At 37.6% G+C, this 18,563-nt stretch overlaps 1 protein-coding gene across 2 annotated transcripts; it reads left to right on the plus strand.

Moving 5' to 3' along the window:
• Positions 1 to 3,752: 3,752 nt before the first annotated feature.
• On the plus strand, positions 3,753 to 10,319 carry LOC111193504 (lipopolysaccharide-induced tumor necrosis factor-alpha factor homolog). Of its 2 annotated transcripts, none has more exons than XM_022674502.2 (4): positions 3,753 to 3,850; positions 7,325 to 7,531; positions 8,669 to 8,801; positions 9,485 to 10,319. In XM_022674502.2, exons 2-4 carry the CDS (start codon positions 7,372 to 7,374, stop codon positions 9,588 to 9,590), a joined length of 399 nt encoding a protein of 132 aa, XP_022530223.1. In that variant the 5' UTR covers positions 3,753 to 3,850; positions 7,325 to 7,371; the 3' UTR covers positions 9,591 to 10,319. The 2 variants fall into 2 exon arrangements, with proteins under 2 accessions (XP_022530223.1, XP_049325179.1); XM_049469222.1 differs by having other exon boundaries at positions 3,769 to 3,864.
• The last annotated feature ends 8,244 nt before the right edge of the window (positions 10,320 to 18,563 follow it).

Below are 18,563 nucleotides of genomic sequence, written 5' to 3' on the forward strand. Positions count from 1 at the left end.
TAGACTCTTTGGCCCGTTTTTCTGCGCTAGAAATGCGCTCCCTCTCCGCTTTTAGACTCTTTGGTCCGATTTTCTGTGCTAGAAATGCGCAATCTCTCCGCTTTTAGACTCTTTGGCCCGTTTTTCTGCGCTAGAAATGCGCACTCTCTCCGCTTTTAGACTCTTTGGCCCATTTTTCTGCGCTAGAAATGCGCAATCTCTCCGCTTTTAGACTCTTTGGCCCGTTTTTCTGCGCTAGAAATGCGCACTCTCTCCGCTTTTAGACTCTTTGGCCCCGTTTTTCTGCGCTAGAAATGCGCTCCCTCTCCGCTTTTAGGCTCTTTGCCCCAATTTTCTGTGCTAGAAATGCGCTCCCTCTCAGCTTTTAGACTCTTTGGCCCATTTTTCTGCGCTAGAAATTCGCACTCTCTCCGCTTTTAGACTCTTTGGTCAGTTTTTCTGCGCTAGAAATGCGCACTCTCTCCGCTTTTAGACTCTTTGACCAGTTTATGACACCTAGCGTTCAAACTTTGAATCTCACATTATAAATACCTGCTTAACAGCGGGCCAACTTTCACTCTATTTCTGAAATGCGTTGCGGGCCGTAGTTTGGACACCCCTGGTCTAGACTCACCAACTTACCACTCACCAACCACTTTATTAGGTACACCTGTCCAACTGCTCATTAACACAAATGTCAAATCAGCCAATCACATGATAGCTCAATGCATTTATGCATGTAGACATAACCAAGACGATCTGCTGCAGTTTAAACCATCAGAGCATCAGAATGAGGGAAGAAAAGGTGATTTAAGTGATTTTGAACGAGGTATAGTTGTTGGTATTTCAGAAACTGCTGATCTATTAGGATTTTCATGCACAACCATCTCTAGGGTTTACAGAAAATGATCAGAAAAAGAAACATATCAATTTCTATTAGCAGTTGCAGCAAACATGTGGAAGAATGTTCTGTGGTCAGATCTGACCAAAGTTTAACTTTTTGGCCTAAATATAAAGTGAAAAGGAACACTGCTCATCACCTCGAACACACCCTCCCCACTGCACTGTGAAACATGGTGGTGGGAGCATCATGCTGTCGGGATGCTTGCTTTTCTTCAGCAGGGACAGAGAAGTTGATGAGAGATGATGAAAATATAGATGGAGATAAAACAGGGCAATACTGGAAGAAAACCTGGTGGAGGCTGCAAAAGACTTGGACCTTCCAGCAAGACAATGACCCTAAACATCTGGCCAGAGCTACAGTGGAATAATTTAATGGTTTAGATCAGAGAATATTCATGTGTTAGAATGTCCCAGTTATAAATCCCTCAGAGCTTCTGTGGAGAGACATGAAAACTGCTGTTCACAGACGCTCTTCAATCAACCTGGCTGATCTTCAACTGTTTTTTCTGTTATACAGAAGAATGGAGCAAAAATCTAAAATCTCAGTCTCTAGATGATCAAAGCTGGTAGAGAATTACCACAAAAGACCTGCAGTTGTAACTGCAGCGAAAAGTGGCTCTACAAAGTATTGATATAGGGGGGATAAATAATTTTGCACATCACACTTTTCAGATTTTTATTTGATTAAATTTGTTACATCTATTTATCAATTTCAAACCACTTCGCAATGATGTGCTATTTTGTGTTGGTCCATCACTTAAAAAGTTTGTATTATGTTGTAAGGTGACAAAATGTGAAAAAGTTCAAGGGGTATAAATACTTTTGCAAGCCACTGTATATATGCTTACTTGTCCACTTATTTATTTATTGTATACAGTAAGTTTTCAGCATCATATCTGCTCCTAATTCCAAATAGTAGCATACATATTGGGTGTATATAGTGTATTTTCTGTTCTGCAGGTGTTCTGGAAGTGAGGTGTGTTCAGGTAAATTTCTGGAGTTTTGCTTATTTATCTTGGTAACAGAAAACACAGGAGCTCCACTGACTGAATACAACCTAGACAGACAGAGTCAGACGTTCATTGCTATCTTGGCAACACAGATTAACCTCACTTGTTTACTTTTTTATAATTTTTACAACTTTTTTCCCAAGGCTAAGAACCCAACCAACTCATTAGGACTCTCACTATCGCTAGTGATGCCTCAACACACCAGGAGGGTGAAGACCAGCACATGCCTCCTCTGACACATGTGAAGTCAGACTCCGCCTCATTTTGAACTGCTGCTGATGCAGCATTACCGAGTACCATCACAGCGCTAACACTCGGAGGAAAGCTCAACGACTCGGTTCTGATACATCAGCTCACAGACGCAGCCTTGTGCTGATCCATATCACCCCAGGAGTGATGGGGGGGAAAAGCGCTGATTGTGCTCTCTCAGGGCTCTGGCAGCTGATGGCAAGCTACATAAACAGGATTTAAACCAGCGATCACCTCTGAATTCTTTTAAATCTTTATTTAAAACTCATCTATTTAGAGAAGCTTTTTTGTTGCTAGTATACTTTTACTTGGATACCTTATTTTATGTTATTACTCATGTTTTTTTTACTTGTTTGCATTGTACCATCTGTCTATGGCTGTGTTGTTAAGCATTTTGAGTTTTCAGGAAAGTATAAAAATAAAATTTTATTATATATTATATATAATATTATTACTATTATTAACAACAGACATAATACTAAATAAAATAACATTGCTGTTCTCGTAAGTAAACTGCTGGAGCTCCTTTACAGCGTGAACCTCTGCTGAGGTAGCTGCGCCATTAAAATAGCAATGCACCAAAGTCAGAGCTCACCTGGCTCTTAAAGGGAATGATGAGCAAGTGACACACTGATTTATTATATGGTTTATTTCAAGTTACATCCAAAATTAATCACACCCATGATTAATTAAGAGAATTAGAACATGCCTTTTTTTGCATTTCGAGCGACGCAAATGTGTACTTTTCCCGTTGTTATGATAGCAAAAACTACGGTGGCCGAGAAAGCCCAGCGCAGTGCAAATTGAAAAGCGCTGCAAAAGCACAAAACACATCCATCAAAAATACAACACAGGCGCAGCAAATAGAAAAACGCGCTGCAAAAAGAAAAACGCGCTGCAAATAGAACCACAACACAACGGAAGTGAGTCACAACACAACGGAATTTTCCCGGGGGACCTTAAAAGATGCTGTACCAGCTGTATACATAGGACAATAAGTGGCAAACAAGCTTCTGAAAAGTAAGTTATGTTTATTACCTGTGATTACCACGGTTGTGTGCATATTATTAAAACTTCTGCTTCACAAAACGCCTTGTTTGCCACTTATTGTCCTTTGTACACATAGTGAAGTCCGAGACGTTACTGAAGACGCAGCTTAGCTGGTACAGTATCTTTTAAGGTCCCCCGGGAAAATTCCGTTGTGTTGTGACTCACTTCCGTTGTGTTGTGGTTGTATTTGCAGCGCGTTTTTCTATTTGCAGCGTGTTTTTCTATTTGCAGCGCGTTTTTCTATTTGCTGCGCCGTGTTGTAATTTTGATGGATGTGTTTTGTGCTTTTGCAGCGCTTTTCAATTTGCACTGCGTTGGGCTTTCTCGGCCACCGTAAAAAACACACTGACACACCCTAAACCAAGCTGCACCACTATAGATCACTGAGACAGGGCCCTGAGCAATGCTGCTGTTCTGGATTCTGAGAACATACGAGCTGCGACTGTAAAAACAGGTGAGAAATGTAGCTTTTCCGGCGCTGCTGCTGCTGCTGTCGCTGTTTTGTGAAAGCGCTGTGAAAGGTATTATCAGTGTTCTGCTTCCTCTACCTCTCAATTTCTCTTTCTCTCTCTCTCTTTTCTCTCTTTTCTCTCAGGGGAGAGGAGGAGCAGTCTGAGCTTTCTACTAGTCTAAGAGTAACTCTCCCACGGAGCGGACAGGTAAGGTACTTCAGGTGTGTGTGAGTGTGTGTGTGTGTGTGTGTGTGTGTGTGTGCACTTTTCTGTTAATATACAGGTTTTAGTTTACTAACAGTGTATATATGTGTATATTTATTTGTATATATTCTATATATCAGCTGTGTTAATCTGAACCTAATATAATTATCAGTAAACCTGATGTGACCTGATATAATAGTTTTGTATTACTGTTTTTTTAACTTATTTTGATTATTTTTTTCCTATTAATTATTAATTTATTTGTATTTGTATTGTGCTATGCAAATGTACGTTTTAGCTTAATTGTAACTTTTTGTATTAATCTCGTCTTTTGATCTTAATTTCTTAATTAAACTTAAAAAAAATAGTTTTTATTAAATTATATCATTATTATATATATATATATATATATATATATATATATATATATATTACATTACATTTGGCAGACGCTTTTGTCCAAAGCGACTTACAATAGTCAAGTAATAAACATATATATATATATATACATTATATACATATTATTATTTTTTTTACGTTATTTTAAATTGAGTAAATCTAGTTATATCAGAGTTAAAATAAAGGTTAATTGATTGATAATAAGTCGCTCCTTTATGGTTTTATATATATATATATATATATATATATATATATATATATATATAATGTGAGTCAGCAGTGAGTTGGGTTTGAGAGAAATTTGGAGAAGGTTTTAATAATAGTATATCGTTGCATTTCGAGAAAAAACTAAGATTTATCCATTTCTGACTTTTTTCCACTTTTCTCCATAATGTGAGTCTGGAAGTGGTTGAGTGGTGCTTAAATCATGAGTGAACCAATAGAAATGCTCCAAAATGACTTGCAATAAAACCTGATTATGGATAAGAATAGTCTTTTCCTGTAAAGCTGCAGTTCTGAAGGGATCCAGCAGTGATGAGAATTAAACTGTAGACTCTTTTAAACAGCAAATCAGAGGATTTGTTTAAAAAGATATAAATTATCTCTAATATTCTTTGGCAAAAATGATATTTTTTGAGAGTAAATGAGAGAAGTACTGCTGTATTTATCACGATTCATCTAACAATAGTGTTCTGCCTGCATAATGTTGCCCCAAAGGCAACAAATGAAAAAGAAAAAACACAGTTTTAATAAGCTTACAACAAGAATGAAAGAAGGAATACCTTATATATTGCATACACGTATAGTTATAGTTATATCCCACTTATATGTCTCATGGTATTGGACATAGTTATGCCTTATAACATTATTTAGAAAATAAATAAACCAATACATACATAATAAACAATGTAGGTGCGGTATGGCGTAATAACCAAATATATAGTAACCATATACTATCAACTATCAGTCGTTATCATTGTTATTTCTATTTCGATTAGAGAGAGAAGGAAATGTTGAATTGCACTTTTAAATCTTTAAAAATACAGAACACAGAATACATTAGTAAAGATTAAACACAGTTAAACACAGTTGTCCACGAGAGTCAACCTTCTGACACTCTTACCTTTATGTAAATTTGTGTGCAGGAATGAAGAAATGATGTTTTAATGATTTAAAGAATAAACAGAAAACAGACTGCTGCACATTCATATACAAGTTAACTGATTTTTTACTGAGAGACAAAACTTTTACATGTTGTCAAAATATGGCCTTTTTTATATCAGGTGATGAGCTATTTTATTTTTTGATTTGTGTTACATTTATCAAATAATTCGATTTCTGAATCCTTTACAGGGGAGAGATACAATCTTTGAATCTTTCAATGGAGGTCAAAATAAAAAGAGTTTATTTCAGGTCATTTTGAAGTGTTTCTATTGGTCTGTTTATCAAGCAAGTTTGACACAGTGTGTGAGAGACAGTTTCTCTGTTTAAATAATGTAGAAATTACAAAAAATCCACAAAAATGGAGATACTTGTTTTTGATTGGACAGTGGTGATGACGGGTCGTCTGTGTGTCTGCTGGTTACAACATATATACAGTCTATTAATCTCAGCTTCACAACCACAATCTGTACTTTCCCCATTCTTAACCTGCTTTAGCACTAGTTTTCTACTTTATCCCTCTCTCACACACACACACAATTACACACACACACACACACACACACGCATGCAGAAACTCGTATCTGTGGGCGCAGCAGAATGTAATGAGGGCTGACCGGCTCCGGCTCCGACTCCGAAGTGCTCAGACCTTTCAGTGTTAATGATGAGATTGTAGTAAACACTGATTAGGCAATAACAGTAATTATTAAGAGTAAAACACTAAAATTATAATAAATACAAATACAGATTATATCTGTATATCATACATACAGCTCTGTAAAAAATAAGAGAGCACTTCAGTTTCTGAATCAGTTTCTCTGATTTTGTTATTTATAGGTTTATGTTTGAGTAAAATGAACATTGTAGTTTTATTCTATAAACTACAGACAACATTTCTCCCAAATATTTTAGTCATTTAGAGCATTTATTTGCAGAAAATGAGAAATGACTGAAATAACAAAAAAGATGCAAAGAAAACAAGTTTATATTAATAAAGTTTTAAGAGTTCAGAAATCAATATTTGGTGGAATAACCCTGGTGGTTTTTAACCACAGTTTTCATGCATCTTGGCATCATGTTCTCCTCCACCAGTCTTACACACTGCTTTTGGATAACTTTATGCTGTTTTACTCCTGGTGCAAAAACTCAAGCAGTTCAGTTTGGTTTGATGGCTTGTGATCATCCATCCTTTTTCAATTTGGCAAAATAAAAAAAAAACTCATCATTTTTCATTTATTCTCTTATTTTATACAGTGGAGTGAAAATGTATTTGGCCCACTACAGATTTCTTGTGTTTTTTTTTGTCCTACTCAGATTTGACAGATTATTAGACATATATATCATACAAAGATGACCTGAGTAAATATTTAAAAAAAAAACTTTTTATATGATGAATCTAGCCCTGTGTAAAAAAAAGTGTTAAGAGTGATCAATCAACTTTTTGGATTTCAGTTTCACTCCTAACCACAACCAGACCTGTAGAATCAAGAGATCACTTAAACAGAACCTGTCTGATAACATGAAGCAGATAAAAGATCTCAAAAAAGGTTACAAAGTCATTGATCGTCTATTAGTCAATTACTCCAAAAGGGCATGAAAACTCATCCAGGAGGTCCCAAAAGAACTATGCTATGCTAAAATTCCTTTGAATTTTAATAAATAGATGCAATGATATAACTTTAGAAAAAAATGAATAACATTTATACTGAAGTATGGATAATCTTGTTCTTATCTCTCTCTCTCTCTCTCTCTCTCTCTCTCTCTCTCTCTCTCTCTCTCTCTTTCAAATACAAACACATGCACACATTAAAAAAAAAGTATCAAATCTACCTTGATATATTAATTATATATATTACCACTAATATTTATTAAATAGCTACATTAATCTGGATAAATCTGTTTGATTTTCTGCAAGAGGTCCATCAGAACCAGTTGAGACTGATCCCTTCTCTCCTGCTCACAACATGGCGATGATCCTGCAGCCCATGCCTGAACCGGTAGTAGTGATAGAACCCCAACCTGCAATAATCCAGCCTGTGATGCAGCAGCAAGTCATTTACCAGGAGCCAGCTGTGATCCAATCCGCCCCTCCTATAACCGTGGTGCAGACGGGTCCTGCTGTGGGTGAGTATTCACTACCGCAAAAAAAACACTAAATATTCACAGAAATCCCTTATAATGAATGCATTCAACTACTGCAGTTTACACTGGCTCAGAAAGGCACATCACAACAGAAGATGACAACGCAACTACATTAAGAAAACAAAGCATTTCAGAAACACTACATTAAAGGAAAGCAAATACATTTGCCACACCGGGATCTCCGGGGGATTCCGTATTTTACCGAAACCTTAAATAAACACCAGGGAAGCACAGTCTGACATTGTATCTTTATAACTAAGGCTGTATCTCTGAAAACATTTTGTCCTTTGAGTTTTAGAGCTGTAAAATTGACTGAAAGGGGGAAAGGCAGGTAGGTGTTTCCTGCTGCAGTGCTGTTAACCAATTAGAGGTGATATATCTGCATGTACGAATATTAATGAGCACGAGCCGAAATCCTGTCTTTCATCATAGACCTCTAATCCAGTGAACTAAAGCAGGGCTATACAGAAACACCGGAGCAGTTTTTTTTCACAAACAACAGATGGCTCACATGGCATTTATGAATACTAGAGACACAACTAGACATTTATTATTATTTTTTTATATATTATTTTTTTCAAATTTTTCCCATTTTCTGCCCAATTTACACGGCCAATTACACAACCCACTCATTAGGACACCCCCTATCACTAGTAATGCTCCAACACACCAGGAGGGTGAAGACTAACACATGCTTCCTCTGATACATGTGAAGTCAGCCACCGCTTCTTTTCGAGCTGCTGCTGATGCTTTAGCATTAGCGAGTAGCATCACAGCGCTAACGCTCGGAGGAAAGCGCAGCGACTCGGTTCTGATACATCAGCTCACAGATGCAGCCTTGTGCTGCAGACATCACCTTAGGAGTGATGTGGGGAGAGAGCACCATCTACTGTACCCACCCGGAGGGAGCAGGGCCAATTTTGCTCCCTCTGAGCGCCGGCAGCTTGATGGTAAAGCTGCATGAGCTGGAGTTCAAACCTGTGAAGCGCTTTAAACCGCTGGACCACTCGGCGCCCCCAACTAGACATTTTAATATGAATGAAAAAACAATGTAATGAGACCTTTAAATGTGTGTGTGTGTGTGTGTGTGTGTGTGTGTGTGTGTGTGTGTGTGTGCAGTGGTCCAGCCTCATCTGGGAGAATCCCCTGGGCGGATGAAGTGTATGTACTGCCAGCAGGAAATCGTTACAGTCACCAAACCCGTCACTGGAATTCTGACCTGGACCATCTTCGGAGTCCTCCTCGCCTGCCTGTGAGATATTACTACACACACACACACAAACACACACACAAACACACACACACACACACACACACAAACACACACACAAACACACACACACACATACAAACACACACACAAACACACACACAAACACACACACACACATACAAACACTCACACACACACACACACACACACACAAACACACACACACACAAACACTCACACACACACACTATGTGTTACTACGGTATAGGTTTTGCATAAAGTTATCCAAAAGCAGTGTGTAAGACTGGTGGAGGAGAACATGATGCCAAGATACATAAAAACGAAAACTGTAATTAAAAACCAGGGTTATTCCACTAAATATTGATTATTTCTGAACTCTTAAAACTTTATGAATATGAACTTGTTTTCTTTGCATTATTTGAGGTCTGAAAGCTCTGCATCTTTTTTTGTTATTTCAGTCATTTCTCATTTTCTGTAAATAAATGCTCTAAATGACTGAATTTTTTTTTTTTTGGAATTTGGGAGAAATATAAACCTATAAATAGCAAAATCAAAGAAACTGATTCAGAAACTGAAGTGCTCATTTTGTTTTTACCAGAGCTGTAAAGCTATAAACATGCCCAGCCGTTATGTTCTGATTTATTGTAATATTACTGTTATTTACTGAGTAAATAAGCCCTTTTTTTGTTGTTTCTCTGCAGGATCTGGCCGTTCTGTCTGATTCCGTTCTGTTGCGCTCCCTGTAAAGACGTGGAGCACACCTGTCCATACTGCCATAACATCCTCTCAGTATACAAGCGCATGTGATCCATTACCCTGAACCCCAACCACCCAAAGAACATCATTAATAACTGAGAATATCCACGACACTCACGCTTCACTCTGTGGTGAAAAAATAGCACTCGAACTCCAGCTTTTACTTTTAGAATCAAGTTTTCTTAAGATGATCTGAACAATCTGTGGTGAAACGTTTACTCAGAAGTTGAACACTTCAGAAAATCATTTCTCCTCTTCCTGTTTCAGTTTTAACATGTTCTTTTATGTTTTTCTTGTGAAGAGTATTTTTTTAATACTTTTTCACACCAACCCACCTCAGTTTCCCATTAAAGAGCTTCTAAAAAAACACTCTACAATTACTTTTAGCTATTGTCTCAAATAAAAAAAATAAGATTTAGTAAACTAAATTAAACATACAAAACATACTGCATTAACTAAGTGTTCAGTAAACAGGCACACTGCACTACTATACTATATATACTATACTGTATATATATACTCATCTCATTGTACTATATATAATATCTCAGTGTAATTGTGATGTTTTATTAATTGGAGTGTATGATTGCATGTGTGTGTGTGTGTGTGTGTGACAGAGAGAATGTGCAAGAGTTAGTTATGAGATTCAATCCAATATAAAAAAAAGTTTCAGTATCAATTAAAAGTAATCCAGTTTGCGTTTTCCCACGCTCTGTAAATGTGTGTAAAAGTGATGAATTTGCCTTTAAAAAATAAAAATAGTTGAAGTTTTCAGACTAATTTTATGTGTTATTGTGTTCACATTGACTGCACTAGTAAATAGAAGGTATGTGACTTTGGTTGGTGTTAAAAATGCTCACATGCAGTTTTGCATGACTATGCAACTTATTCACTGAGTGCCAGTAACAGGAGTGAGTGTCAGTAACAGGAGTGAGTACCAGTAACAGGAGTGAGTGCCAGTAACAGGAGTGAGTGTCAGTAACAGGAGTGAGTGTCAGTAACAGGAGTGAGTGCCAGTAACAGGAGTGAGTGTCAGTAACAGGAGTGAGTACCAGTAACAGGAGTGAGTGCCAGTAACAGGAGTGAGTGTCAGTAACAGGAGTGAGTACCAGTAACAGGAGTGAGTGCCAGTAACAGGAGTGAGTGTCAGTAACAGGAGTGAGTACCAGTAACAGGAGTGAGTGTCAGTAACAGGAGTGAGTACCAGTAACAGGAGTGAGTGTCAGTAACAGGAGTGAGTGTCAGTAACAGGAGTGAGTACCAGTAACAGGAGTGAGTGCCAGTAACAGGAGTGAGTGTCAGTAACAGGAGTGAGTACCAGTAACAGGAGTGAGTGTCAGTAACAGGAGTGAGTGTCAGTAACAGGAGTGAGTACCAGTAACAGGAGTGAGTGCCAGTAACAGGAGTGAGTACCAGTAACAGGAGTGAGTGCCAGTAACAGGAGTGAGTGTCAGTAACAGGAGTGAGTACCAGTAACAGGAGTGAGTGCCAGTAACAGGAGTGAGTGTCAGTAACAGGAGTGAGTACCAGTAACAGGAGTGAGTGTCAGTAACAGGAGTGAGTACCAGTAACAGGAGTGAGTGTCAGTAACAGGAGTGAGTGTCAGTAACAGGAGTGAGTACCAGTAACAGGAGTGAGTGCCAGTAACAGGAGTGAGTGTCAGTAACAGGAGTGAGTACCAGTAACAGGAGTGAGTGTCAGTAACAGGAGTGAGTGTCAGTAACAGGAGTGAGTACCAGTAACAGGAGTGAGTGCCAGTAACAGGAGTGAGTGTCAGTAACAGGAGTGAGTACCAGTAACAGGAGTGAGTGTCAGTAACAGGAGTGAGTACCAGTAACAGGAGTGAGTACCAGTAACAGGAGTGAGTGTCAGTAACAGGAGTGAGTACCAGTAACAGGAGTGAGTGTCAGTAACAGGAGTGAGTACCAGTAACAGGAGTGAGTGTCAGTAACAGGAGTGAGTACCGGTAACAGGAGTGAGTACCAGTAACAGGAGTGAGTGTCAGTAACAGGAGTGAGTACCAGTAACAGGAGTGAGTACCAGTAACAGGAGTGAGTACCAGTAACAGGAATGAATTTCAGTAATAGGACTGAGTTCCAGTAACAGGGTTGCGTATCAGTAACAGGACTAAGTACCAGTTACAGGACTGAGTAACAGTAAAAGAAAAGAGTGCCAGTAACAGGAATAAGTTCCAGTAACAGGAGTGAATGCCAGTAACAGGAGTGAGTATTGTCCCCTGGTTTATTGATTTATTATTGTGAATATTAGTTATGTTTGGTTCATCATTTATTCATTTGTTTAATAAATTGCATGATAATAAATTTGATCAATTTCAGGTTTGGATCCTCTTGAAAAGATTAAAATGGGTTTGCATCTTATAGTGTTTTTTTGTCATAAATATCAATTATTTGAACATACAGTCAACCATTTCCTTAAAATACAGTGTTCAAAGTAGTTTTTATTAATGTTTTTTTAATTACATATCTCACTTTTACAGTTAGGTCAATGTAAAACACACTATTCTTAATAATAAAATGTATTTTAAAGTTATTTTGTGCGCACGTTTAAACAAGTCATTTCCTGGAAACAGAAGTGGCACAGATTCTGATTTTGCTATTTATAGGTTTATGTTTGAGTAAAATGCACATTGTTGTTTTATTCTATAAACTACAGACAAGATTTCTCCCAAATTCCAAATAAAAATATTTTAGTCATTTAGAGCATTTATTTACATTAAATGAGAAATGACTGAAATAATAAAAAAAAAGATGCAGAGCTTTCAGACCTCAAATAATTTTCATGCATCTTGGCATCATGTTCTCCTCCACCAGTCTTACACACTGCTTTTGGATAACTTTATGCTGCTTTACTCCTGGTGCAAAAATTCAAGCAGTTCAGCTTGGTTTGATGGCTTCTATATTCCAGAGGTTTTCAATTTGGTAAAATCAAAGAAACTCATCATTTTTAGGTGCTCTCTTATTTTTTCCTGATCTGTATATATTTACGGATATATTAGTTTTACTTTTACTTTTACACTTTAAGTAGTTTTGAAACCAGCACTTCTTTTAAACACTTTTACTTAAAGAGTAAAAAACTTGAGTTGATTCTTCTTCAAATTCTACAGACGTATTTTACTAATCCCTAGTATCTGCAGTAGTACTGAATGAAGATACTTTTCACACCTTTGTTTATTTACCTAAAAAAAAAACCTGTTCCAGTATCAGCAGTGGTGATTCTGAAAGCTGTAGAGCTCCATCTACTGACCAATAATGTAGTTTCACAGGAGGTAAGAACATTTTAAGCAGCGGATGAGGATTAAAATTATGTTTTAGTGGACCTGTCACTATAATGACTTTAATAAATTATTTTATACCAATGATATAATAATAATATAGGATAGTAATGCAATTATTCGTTCCTAAAGAGCAACAAACATGTAATCTAAAAATGCACAGGGATATCAGAAGTATATCAGTGTCAGCAGATCATTTTTGGCATTGATCGATGCCAAGATTTGGCCAAAATTTCAAAACTATATGTGTTGATGTATTTATTATATGCTGGAAAAGAATTAAGCAATGCTGTCCACACTACTACAACTAGCCATGCTACTTTAAAATCCATTGATTTAAACTAATATGTATTTATTTACATATAATATTGTGGTGTTTTGTCTCTCTGTTATAAGTTATAAGTGTGTATATAGGATATCGACATCAGCCCAAAAATCAGTGCATCCCTCATTTAATCCCTAATAATATAATCCAGACACTGGATTAGAATATATATATATATATATATATATATATATATATATATATATATATATATATATATATATATATATATATATATATATATATATTACAAATTCTAAATAAATAATTCATATAATAAAAAAACAAGTAAAAAAACATAATGTGCAACATTGAGGTAAGCAAAAGCGGTCTAAAGTGCTGGCACTATGATCGGGGGATTGATGGTTCGAATCCTGGTCATGCAGCTTGCTATCGGCCAGAACTGTTTCTTTCAAAAACAAGGTTTTGTTTAAGTAACTGTCTCTACTGCCTACAGTCCCGAGAATCTGCATTTCAGAGATTTTAATTTGCACTTAAACAATTGAAACCCCCACCACCATGTTTAACAGATAAGATGGTATGTATTGAAACTTGTATGAGATATTTAAATGTTGGGATCTATCTATCAGTCTGTCACTTTTAAAACTAATTTAACATTTTTCCAAAAAGTTATTTTCCATTATACAGTATGGACAAAAGTGATGGTACACCTGTTTATTCGTTGTTACTTACAAAATCAAGGGTATAGAAAAGAATAACTGCCTTTACTGTCCAGGGAAGATTGTAGAGAGGTAATAAATAAGATGTTGCCCTATTGAATTATCACAAAACTGAGAAGAGATTTCTAAAATAACAGATAATTAAGTGTAATTCTGAGAAAGTTGGATAGAGGGCAGTCTAACGATGTTTAAAAATTTCAGAAGTCATTTATTATATGGGAAATAAAGTGATAGGAAGGAAAATGCTGTTCTTCATCATTCCTTGCTGGAGAAGGATCTGTAAAGGGATTGGTCAGCTTTGTCTGGTTTTAGTTCAATCAATCAATAGTATGACTGAATATTTTTGAACTTTAGCGTTTGGTATTTGGTATTTTTAATGCAGGTACAGATATAATAAGATATAATGGTAAAATAATAACAGTGTGTGTAATTGTGGATTTATTTGTAATAAAAGTATTTTAAAGGTAAATCTCAGTGCAGCTCCTGGTGAATACAGTCTGAATGCACTGCTAGCAGTTCCTGAAGATCTGATAAGCTGGTTCAGCCGGGTTATCTGAAGCCTGAAGATAAGCTCTGCAGCAGATCAGGAGAACGGCCCACTCTGTAAAAGTCCTGAGTAAATCTGTACCTGCATACAGATACTAATAGCCATACAACACCCCATACATAAATACTGATATATGTGACGATTATAAATGCAGTGTAACAAACAAAATGTGGATTTTTTTTATTTTAGTATTTATCTAAACATTACACTTTATTAATAAACACACCATCAAATATCCATCAAATCTAAACATCTACCTGATGTAAATCATCAATTTTTGTCAACTATTATTTCTATTCCATTCATAGTCCTTTTTATTCTGTGCCAACACCATAGTAACTATGTGGAATACCATAGATGCCACCTAGCAATCACTTAGCAACACCAAAGCACCAATTAATCAACACCATAGCAACCACCTCAGATAACATATCCACCATGAAGCAAAAATCTATCTGTCTGTCTGTCTGTCTGTCTGTCTATCTTGCAACCACTTAACAACGCTATAGTAACTATCAGGGATACCATACAAACCACCTAACAACACCAACGCACCTATTAATCAACACCATAGCAACCATATAACCACACCATATCACCAATCTAGCAACACCAAAGCAGCCACCTAGCAAACAATGGCAACAACTTTGGATACCACAGCAACACTATATCAATCACCTGTGTACCACAGCAACAATTTAGCACCGCCCCAGCAGCCACCTAGCAAACAATGGAAACAACTCTGGATACCACAGCCACACCATATCAATCACCTTGTGTACCACAGCAACAATTTAGCACCGCCACAGCAGCCACCTAGCAAACAATGGCAGCAGCTTTGGCTACCACAACAACACCATGCCAATCATCCTGTATACCACATAAACCCTTTAGCAACACCACAACACCCAACTTGCAACACCACAGCTGCCACTTCACAAACAAAGGCAACAACTTTGTATACCACAGCAACACCATATCAACCACCTTGATACCATTTATCAACACCACAGCAAATACTAGCAGTTAGTCAGTGTGGGGAATTTAGAACAGGAGTATTAGATAGATATCAGGAGATAATCAGTGTATTACTGTAGATAATCGAATCTCCACTTTAGAGCTATGGTATATTCAGCGTAGTGAAAGTGGTGCAGTATAGTGATAGTGATAGTGATAGTGTAAGAGCTCCTCTGTCCTCACACACACCTCTCCTCTGGCGCGAGAGCGTGTTTATACTCAGGGTAGAGTATGTTAAGAGTGTAGTGGGCTTAGTTGGGATAATCTCCTTTCAAACCTACGCACAATCACCAAGTGTGGGCTAATCGTGGAGAAGAGCTGCTCAGCGAATTTCTAGTCAAGTCACCACGGTGAAGACACTGTGTCACTACTGGATCAATAGTGAATTTATTACTGTTTATACAGTTTATACATATAAACTCACTATATTCACTAATACCACTTACAACTTTACTGTACACAACACAAGCCATATGTTCACCATGTCCAGAAGCTCCGCCCACTTCTCTACTGGACTGGGAGGAATATGGGATAATGAACCCTCACACAGTGGAAACATGGTGTATCATGGTCAGACCAATCAGCATTCTTCTCTGGACCAACAACGAAAAATAATCATTAAGCCATAAAAAAAAAAAAACGTAAAAAGCAATAGAACACTCGAGGTTGTATGTTATCGATATATTGTCTCAGATATTATTGCGATAAATGATACTGTTTGCATTTTAAGAACATTAAATGGCACTAATATAATGATAATATAATATCATAACAAAGGAATTACACCCTTTTAAAGACAATACACTTCCATTCCTGTTCCTAATTTTGGAACCTGAAAAGTTGCCAGCTTGAGCCATATATATATATATATATATGAACTTATATATGAACATATATATATATATATAAATACACACAATGCGAAGTGCAGAGGCAGGGGAAACATAGATTTGCTCCACACCATGATGTGCAGCCCCGGTCTGTCCCAGCTGGCCCACGTTGGACCAGCATAAAGACCCGACCCTGCCTCGGCCTTCACTCGAGAGATACACTGATGGTGAGATAAAGGCTGAGGCAACACAAACCTACGAGACACTAAAGTTAAGCAACTAGAGTCGTGCTGGGCCGTTACTATGTTTCTTTAAGATTGTTTTGGGTGTTGATGGAGGCCATTTTTCCTAATAAAGGTACGTTTTGAGTTCATTCTCTCCCTGTGTCTGTGTCTCTCGTTGCTTCTGCACTACTGGGTCACGGTGGCCAAGCCCACAGTCACAATATATGTAAGTGCATTTTGTAAGTGCAAACACAATGGACGATATTACGATTATTAAAAAGATTGAGGTCATGTCCATTTACTGAACAATTAGGTGATAATGTAGCTATGGTGACAGGCCTTCCTGAAACTCCTCATCACTCGGTATTATCAGAACCGGAACATATTTCAGGTGTTATGAGAAGGAATTGCAACATTACCAAAACGGTAAATGCTTTACCATCACCAAAAATGTTACATTTACAAATGTGCTCATGCTGTTCCAACTCTCTCTCTTATTTGGGGATGTAACACAATAAAAGCATGAAGGATCTGGATGAAAGGAATAAAAAGAAAGTGTATGGAAGTGAAGCCAGAGCACACAGTTCCCCAGGTCACCTGACCGCTGCAGGGAGGAGAGGAGTAGAGGAGGGAAAGAAGATGAAAGGATTTGTTGTGTGGGCTACTTAAAAGGACAAAGCTACACACACACACACACATTCCGCTCAACCACACACACACACACACTCACACTCACACTCACTCACTCGGCTAAAAGCTGAGACACAACGTCTAACCCTATTACATAATCCACTCCGGGATGTCCCACGTGGACACACACCTGGGACTGTGTCATCTTATAGAATGTGTGTGTGTGTGTGTGTGTGTGTGTGTGTGTGTGTGATGCTGGTGGTGATGGTGAAGGAGTTCACCAGCAAGTCACTTGAATTAAATCTGATTATTCTTTTCCTCCTGCACACACACTCTAACCTGACAGCCCGACACACACTCTCAGAGACGAGAGAGAGAGAGAGAGAGAGAGACAAAGAGAGAGAGAGACAGAGAGAGGTAGAGAGAGAGAGAGAGAGAGTGAGTGAGATAAATATATGAAGTACCAGTCAAATGTTTGGAGACATCTCGTCTCATGCAATGTTTTGCTCTTTATTTTTTTATTTAATTTATTTTCTACATTCTGCAGATTAATATTAGACACATATGGAATTACATAGTAAACAGTAAAAAGGTGTTTTAATCCTTCACATTAATTCGCTCAGCACCTCCAGAAAATGACTAGAAAAGGAGTGTCCCAAATGCAGGGGAACTGTGGGTTTGCTCCACACCATGATATGCAGCCCCAGTCTGTCCCAGCTGGCCCACGTTGGACCGGCATTAAGACTTTGCCTAAGACAACACAAACCTACTCTACACTAAAGTGAAGTGACTAGAGCCACACTGGGTCATTACTATGTTTCTTTAAGTTTGTTTTGGTGATTTTTCCATATGTCCTAATAAAGGTACGTTTTAGGTTAATTTACTCTCTGTATCTCTGTCTTTCAATAAGTCAATCATGTAATTATTGTGACAGGCCTAATATATATATATATATATATATATATATATATATATATATATATAGAGAGAGAGAGAGAGAGAGAGAGAGAGAGAGAGAGAGAAAGAAAGAAAATGAAAGGTAGAGAGCTACAGTAAAACAGATACAGGAAGATGAGAGAGAGAGAAAGAAAGAGAGTGGTGAAAGAGAACAAGAAAGAGTGTGTGGTAAAAAACAGAGAGGGGACATAAAGGTGAAGGACAGAGAGAGAGGTTAAGCAGACAAAGAGAAAGAGAGAGAGAGAGAGTTAAGCGAGGATTAGAGAGAAACAAGTAGCAATGCATATAAATATAGACAGATAGAGCAAGAGAAGAAAGGGAGAAAAGAAGAGAGAAAAGAAGAGAGAGAGAGAACGAGAGAGAGAGGAAAAGGAGAGGGGTGAAGGACAGAAGCAGAGAGAGGTTAGACAGAGAGAGCGTGGGTGGGTAAGAAAGAGACAGTAGCGTGTGAGAGAGATAGAGAGGTAAAGAATAGAGAGGCTAAGATGAAAGAGAGGGAGAGGTGGAGTAGAGTGAAGGAGG

This window comes from Astyanax mexicanus, chromosome 21 (assembly GCF_023375975.1).
Source record: "Astyanax mexicanus isolate ESR-SI-001 chromosome 21, AstMex3_surface, whole genome shotgun sequence".
In the NCBI taxonomy this organism is placed as follows: Eukaryota; Metazoa; Chordata; class Actinopteri; order Characiformes; family Acestrorhamphidae; genus Astyanax; species Astyanax mexicanus.